The following is a 7529-nucleotide window of genomic DNA, read 5'->3' as shown; positions in this document are numbered from 1 at the left end:
TAATGGTTTTTGTTATTTTAGTCTGAAGAGGACCCGATATAGGGTCGAAACGTAACGATAAATAAACGCATTATCACTAGCCAGTTGGTCGTTTAAAAATTTCTTTAACCTTGTTTTATAAGTACTGGCGTTTGAATCTTTTACTTTGTAATTTTTTTTGGTTATAAAAGAAATTTTTCTTCATTGGTTGATGGGGGCCTTTTCGTGGTGGGGGCCCATAGGCAGTGCCTAGTTTGCCTATGCGTTAATCCGGCTCTGCCTGGGGTGCTTCTGCATCTCATCGTTTAGTCTTATGACAACTTTTGTGCCGCAAGGATTAAAAGAAAATTATAATGAGATCTGCTGATTTGTGGTTTAATTGCGTGGCTTGTGCCGACTTTACCCCGTGGTGGGAGCCTCTACGCTCCGGGTGTAGGCGTGCGGTGCGTCGTGTACCGGTGGTGGGGCCGGAGCTACCCGCCACCCGTTTAGGACGGGCCCGTGCGGCTATCCGCCGGACCGCGGGCACCCCGTTTTCGGGTGTCTCTTGACGTTTCAACGGGAGTGCGTACCGTGCGGGAAGTGGTGCCTGTGCCTCCCGAGGAGGCATTCATGATTCCGGCCATCCGGACCCTTGAGGCCCTTCAGCTGGGGCGGCCCCTCCCTTACGGTTTCGCTGGCCGTGACACCGACGAGGAAGATGATTAAGTAAGTATTAATTTTCTATAAATAGCTTTAGTTTATTCGTATGCATGCGCACTGCTTTTCTTCCCTTTTTTATTGTGTAGTTTACGTCGAAATTCTTTTCGGGGTAAATATAAATGTGCATGCAGTATTTACTTTAGATTTATGTTCATAGTCATGCATTATTTTGTATTCATCGTTAGTTTATTTTTGCGCAATGCGTTTAGGCTATTTCTATGTGTAACGTCGATTTGGTGTGGATTGATTTGTGAACGCCCGATAGTTGGCATGTCAGTCAGTTGTAGCCGAGAGGTTCATGCCATATGTGTGTATGGACAGCGTTGTACAGTGCGTATTCGACATTAAAATAAATACAGTTAAGAGCAAAAACATATTCATTCGATTAATACGTGCCAAGCACCGGTCCTCTGGTAAGAACACTAACATATTTTGGTCCTTCGAGCCGGATACGCCCGAAAAGGCCGCACAAGTCCGTACGCTTAACCTCGAAGTAGCAGGCCAGAAGTGAGATCACAAAGACCAGTTCGCGCATGCGTGGCGACGCAAGTTAGGCACGCGAGTTAGGTTACACGTGCAAGTGAGGTTATACCGCGAATGCGAGAAGTTTTCCATACGAGAGTCTCTCGCACATTAGACATTTTTCGAGCATTCGACGTGTTCAAGTAATTCAAAAAGGTGACAGCTTCGACGTCATATATCAATAATGACGGACGCAGCAGCGACACTCAAAGCATGCAAGGCCAAACGCAAGCAAATAAAGGGAAGTCTAACACGATGCAGTACATACTTAACCGATTTAAGCGTTCCAGACGTATCAGTAATTGAGTTGCGTCAACGCTTACAAAAGGTGAGTGATTTGTGGGAGGCTTTCAATGAAGCACAATCGGCCATCGAAGAGCTCGAACCCGAGGAAGCAGATGAGATAATCCATCTTCAGGAGAGAGACACGTTCGAGAATAGATATTTCGCAGTCAGCGTTGAGCTGGAAACTTTGATTGACAGGAAGATCGCCGACACACGGCCTCCTCAGTCATCCCGCCACAATAATGCCGCGCCAAACGCGCCGCATTACAGAGAGGGAACGCCAGCGTCTCAGGGAAGTAATTTTCCAAACGAACATTTAAAGTTGCCACGTGTTACTTTGCCTACTTTTTCAGGAAACTATGAACAATGGATTCCATTCCGAAATATGTTCGTAAGCATGATCCACGAGAATCCAATATTGCCAAACGTACAAAAAATACAGTATCTTATGTCGGCCCTGACGAATGAAGCCAAGGATGTCATCAGCTCATTGGAGACGTCAGACGAGAATTATCCTGAGGCTTGGAGAATGCTAAAGGAAAGGTACGATGATGACAGCTTCATCATTCAGAAGCATGTCAAGGCACTCTTCCAACAACCCGTGCTGCATAAGGAAAATCACCTCGAGTTACGGCAGTTGTTAGATAATATGCTAAAGCATATACGAGCACTCAAGGCGCTAAAAAGGCCCACTCATCAGTGGGATGATCTCATAATTTACATGGTAACGAGCAGGCTGGATCAGACCACAAGTAAGGAGTGGGAAACCACGTTAAAAAGAGGAGAAATACCTACGTTCAATCAATTGACGGACTTTCTTGCACAACGATGCAGAGCTCTTGAGGCATCATCTCGTAACCAGCGGACCACTCTCGATACGGCGAAGGTGGGCAAATCAGACAAAAATAAAGGCACAGCAGCTCACGTATCGACCACGAACGTCATGTGTGCCTATTGCGGAAAGGGAGACCATCCTATATACAAATGCGCTAATTATCTGGAACTAGACGTGGATCGGCGCATAAAGGAAGCGAAGTCTCGTAAACTATGTTTGAATTGTCTGAAAGTTGCAGCTCACCAGGCTAAACAATGTGGATCAGGATCTTGTCGAAAATGCAATAAGCGTCATAATACATTGCTGCATTTGGAGCAGGCGACTAAGCAGCCTGAGTCCGAGGTCACGAAGACATCTACTCTTCCTGATAAGGATCACGTAATATCTACAAGTGTAAATCATGCCGCGGTCAAAATAAACAGCTAATCCTTGCGACGGCAATAGTTAACATTCTGGATGCAGGAGGCATTCTAAAGCCTTGTCGAGCGCTGCTGGATAGCGGATCTCAATCCTGTTTTATTACCTCTAAGTGCGTCAAGAAATTAGGTATCAGACAATACGCTACAAACATACCAATCCTCGGCGTGGGTGAGTTATCAACGCAAACACGTGGACTCGCAAAGGTGACACTACAATCAAGGATCAACGGTTTTCAAGCTAAGCTTGATTGTCTGATAATCGAAAAAATAACTCAAGCTCTTTCAGTCAACTATCTCAATCTTCACGAACTACAGATTCCAGACGGCATTACGTTGGCAGATCCTGAATTCAATCGTTCGTCTGACGTTGAATTATTACTTGGCGCGGAAATATTCTTGGATCTAATGTGCATCGGAAGAATTAAACTCTCAAACGATCAACCGGTCTGGCAGAAGACGCTGCTTGGATGGGTCGCTTCCGGCAACTTTGTGACGCGAGAACGACCAAGGATTGCCACGATATGTAATCTATCGATTAACGATCAACTCAACTCGAATCTCGCGCGTTTCTGGCAAATCGAGCGGGCAGAGCGACAAAATACGCGAACACCTGAAGAGCGCATTTGTGACGCACATTTCACACAGACTTACAAGCGCAACAATGAAGGTCGATTCATTGTAACTCTACCAACGAGACCAGAGATACTACGGAAACTAGGAGAGTCAAAGAACATCGCTCTCGACAGATTCAAGAAATTGGAGCGCAAGCTGAGGCTACAACCTAACCTGAAGGAAAAGTATGCTGATTTCATACACGAATACTTGAGCTTACGGCATATGAGAGAGTTTAAACCGGACGCAGCGGCAATTCAGGATACAGGCTCTCATTGTTATTTACCTCATCATTGTGTAATAAAGGAAACGAGTACCACCACAAGACTTAGGGTGGTTTTCGACGCATCAAGTCAGACGACGAGTGGAGTATCATTGAACGACTCCTTAATGGTTGGTCCGGTGTTGCAGCAAGAATTATTTTGCATACTTCTTCGATTTAGAAGCTTCAAATACGCCCTAACCGCAGACATTGCCAAGATGTATAGGAAGGTGCTATTAAATGAGAATCAAATCCCGCTACAGCGCATTTTATGGCGAGATCAATCAACAGAGGAAATCAAAACTTACGAGTTGCTAACGCTAACTTACGGAACGGCGCCAGCTTCATTTCTAGCCACCAAGGTTATACATCAGCTCGCGGATTTAGAAGAGGATCAGTTTCCCGTAGGGGCGAAGATAGCGCGTCGCGACTTTTATGTCGACGATCTAATTACGGGAGCGAATTCAAAGGAGGAAGCTTTAATCATCCGTAATCAGATAACCGCATTGCTCGAGCGAGGAGGTTTCACACTCAGAAAATGGACCTCAAATAGCGAAGACTTGTTGAAAGATTTCATTGAGTCCTCAAATATCAGCGCATTACTAGAGCTAGATAAGGATGGAACTTCAAAAACACTAGGAGTTAAATGGAGCCCCTCAAGAGATGTATTGCAATATACGATCTGTATGCAAGCATCAGAATCGAGCACTTGCACCAAAAGATCGATCTTATCTAACATCGCTCGAATATTTGATCCCCTTGGACTTCTGGGACCGGTGATCTTACCTGCCAAAATTATGATTCAGAAACTTTGGAAACTTCAAATCGATTGGGACGAATCATTACTCTCGGACATTTATACGGAATGGACGGATTACGTCTTGAAGATACAGGATCTCAACGAATTCGAAGTACGGCGTAAGGTATTTCATGATGGTAATGACGTGCATTTCGAGCTTCACGGATTTTGCGATGCAAGCGAGCGTGCGTATGGAGCTTGTATCTATGTACGGAGTATCGATTCGCATGGATTCGTTCAAACTCATCTACTCTGCTCCAAATCTCGCGTCGCTCCTGTCAGAACGATTTCAATTCTCAGGCTGGAGTTATGTGGAGCTGAATTACTTACACGATTAATGGACAAGGTCAAACATGCCTTAGAGCTCGACATCAAGAAATGTTACTATTGGACCGACTCCTCGATAGTGCTCCACTGGATCAGAGCTACCAACAAGAAATTGCCTGTTTTTGTCGCTCACCGAGTCGGCGAAATACAGGAATTGAGCGCAGTCGACATGTGGAGCCACGTAGGAACCAAGGAAAATCCAGCTGACTTAGTTTCAAGAGGCATAAGTCCGCAGGAATTAATCAACTCTCAACTGTGGTGGAGCGGTCCTGGGTGGTTGCAGGAAGATATCGTTATTCTGTCGCATTCGGAGATCATGGAGTCGGAGGAGAGTCAGCTGTACGAAACGGATAAATCAATGATCATATCAATGCCTACGCAAGCAGACATTGATCCATTCGACAAGTTCTCAAATTTCAGCAAGCTTATTCGAGTCACCGCGATGTGCATAAGATTTGCACGCATCTGTAAAAGGAATCATAATTTTAAACCGTCAGATCCATTGTCCGTCGAAGAGCTGGAATGCGCTAGAAAAGGTCTTGTACGAAAAGAACAGCCTTCGCTCAAGAATTGAATGCCTTGCGAAACGGTATCGAGATTTCACATAAAAGCAGCATAAGAGCAATGAATCCTTTCCTCGATGAGGAGGATATTTTGCGTGTTGGCGGTAGATTGAAGCATTCGACACTTCTGCCTGACACTAAACATCCTATATTATTGCCTCGTCGTGCGAAATTAACTGAGTTAATCATTCAATATGAGCACAAGAAGAATCTTCACGCTGGAGTTGAAGCAACCCTCGCTGCGGTACGACTACTCTATTGGCCGATCAGGGCGCACGGCATTATTAAAAAGTTATTGCGCCAATGTATTATTTGTTTCAAGTCTCGTCCACGGAGAGCAGAACAAATAATGGGATAGAAATTTTCCGGTGCTTCGTCACTATTTAGTTATCATGTCTGGGTTCTGGGTAAATATAAAGTTTACCGCGAATCTAACCAGGTATACAGGTCTCGTCGCACAGGATGCGTCAACGTGTTAGGGCTTTCGTCATGCGCACACATCAGGACACGTCGACGCGTATTACGCGCGTGGCGAAGAGAGGCGACGCGACGGACAAACGCAACTTGAATGCGCGGCGGAAGCCCATCTGGGGATCGATTGTGCATCTTGGGTGAGTTGCTCACGTAGTGAAAATTACAAAAGTGAGGAAATTTACTAGAGTATCTACAATTTTATTTGTCGAAATCTAGTAAATTTGTTCACTTTTGTAATATTCACCTCGTAAGCAACTCACCCAAGATACACAATCGATCCCCCCGATTGGCTATCGCGTCACCTTCTCACCGCACGCGCGTAAAGGTACATTTTCATGCTGACCCTCGACGCTGGATTCGAGCGTCAAATCTGGTCACGTGACTACATTTGACGCTCTATCTGTGGAGGAGGCAATAGCGTCAAACAGCCAGCGTCCATGCTTGTTTGAGCGTTTACGGAGTCTAACATGTATCCGTATTTCATTGTATTATTTTATCGACTTGTTTTTCAATTAGCGCATCTTTGATAGTATGAAACAAACAATATAATATTCTGTAATAAAAAATTACTTTCATTATACATTACATACCTAGCATGGGGTAGTGATTCTCGTCAATGTAAAACTTGTTGTAACCCTCTAGACAGGAATGACCTTGAATCTTCTCGCAAATTTCCTCGCACAAACCACAAAAGTATACACAATACGAATTTGCTAAATATGTAAAAAAAATGTATCATCAATTATTCTATTTTTTTCTGTAATAAAAAGCATATTTGGAGGTTATATTGATACCAATATAATTCTACGCCGTCGCTCGGCTTCTCCCAGCTACATATTTTTCGATCTAGACTGCGAACATTGTAAATCCGCTCGCTCGAAGACGACCTCGTATTATCGACGACGTTGCGCCGTTGTAACGAAAACTCGATACAATACGGCTCTGCGTAAACTGCGACGTTTTTGCAAATATCGACTTCTCGCGACAGTCGGCGTGAACGGCATATGGATCGCACAATCGCGATATTCTCACGGTGTGCACATTTATGTGAAAATTTTGCGAAATAATACGTTAACGGCGGAGCGTAAAAGTTGGTCACTGCTGAAACAAACATATGACATCGATCGTCACGGCATAAATAATTTTCTCCTCTTTGACGTTAACGCGACCGTATCGCATCATCATTTATCCGAGTTCAACGATGATTATTTGAATCATATGATATATATATATTCTTCGAAAAGGAGAGAAGAATATTGTCGGAGGCTTCGTACGAAGTCCCATAATTACGCGAATGTAGCGATAGCGATTCGTTCAGGCGGTTCGACATGCACAATGTTCACTCGACGTATATTTAATACGTATACGCGCGATATTTACGCAACGTCGAAAAGATACTATAGTTTCAATCGTATAGATTATCACGCGATTCCTCGGCGACAAATAGCTACGCGTCGTCGTTGCTGGCGTATATGGTGTTTATCGCGAGTAATACGTAATTTTATATACGAATTGTCTCACGATCGTAATACGCGCGAGTTAATGCGAGCGATATGCGCGAATCGACGCTCTTGGACGAATGTCAAACATACCGAAGACATTGACAATTTATTGGAAAATAGTAGCGATAGTTTTGCCAGTCAATGTATAATTTCTGAATTTATCTCGTACATTTCTAATATTCGAGTGGATAAAAAATATTTTTCAATTTAATTGTACACACTGTAAGACCATCGATATTCCTTTTTTC

At 44.0% G+C, this 7529-nt stretch overlaps 1 protein-coding gene across 1 annotated transcript; it reads left to right on the top strand.

Moving 5' to 3' along the window:
• Positions 1-1387: 1387 nt before the first annotated feature.
• LOC145948128 (uncharacterized) lies at positions 1388-5316 on the top strand. Its single transcript, XM_083057882.1, has 2 exons — positions 1388-2701; positions 2854-5316. The coding sequence occupies exons 1-2, from the start codon at positions 1388-1390 to the stop codon at positions 5314-5316; spliced, it is 3777 nt and encodes a 1258-aa protein (XP_082914008.1).
• The last annotated feature ends 2213 nt before the right edge of the window (positions 5317-7529 follow it).

The sequence above is a fragment of the Prenolepis imparis genome, unplaced genomic scaffold (assembly GCF_030444845.1).
Source record: "Prenolepis imparis isolate NDT839.2.m4 unplaced genomic scaffold, iyPreImpa1.0 SCAF_252, whole genome shotgun sequence".
Lineage (NCBI taxonomy): Eukaryota > Metazoa > Arthropoda > Insecta > Hymenoptera > Formicidae > Prenolepis > Prenolepis imparis.
Note: the sequence above shows the minus strand (reverse complement) of the source record. Positions and strands in the feature narration are given on the sequence as shown.

Bases quoted from the DNA above. Each gene is read 5' to 3' on its own strand.
- LOC145948128 (XM_083057882.1), top strand. From the start codon at position 1,388: ATGACGGACGCAGCAGCGACACTCAAAGCATGCAAGGCCAAACGCAAG. The intron at 2,702-2,853 runs GTAATATCTACA...ATTACCTCTAAG, and splicing joins CTCTTCCTGATAAGGATCAC to TGCGTCAAGAAATTAGGTAT.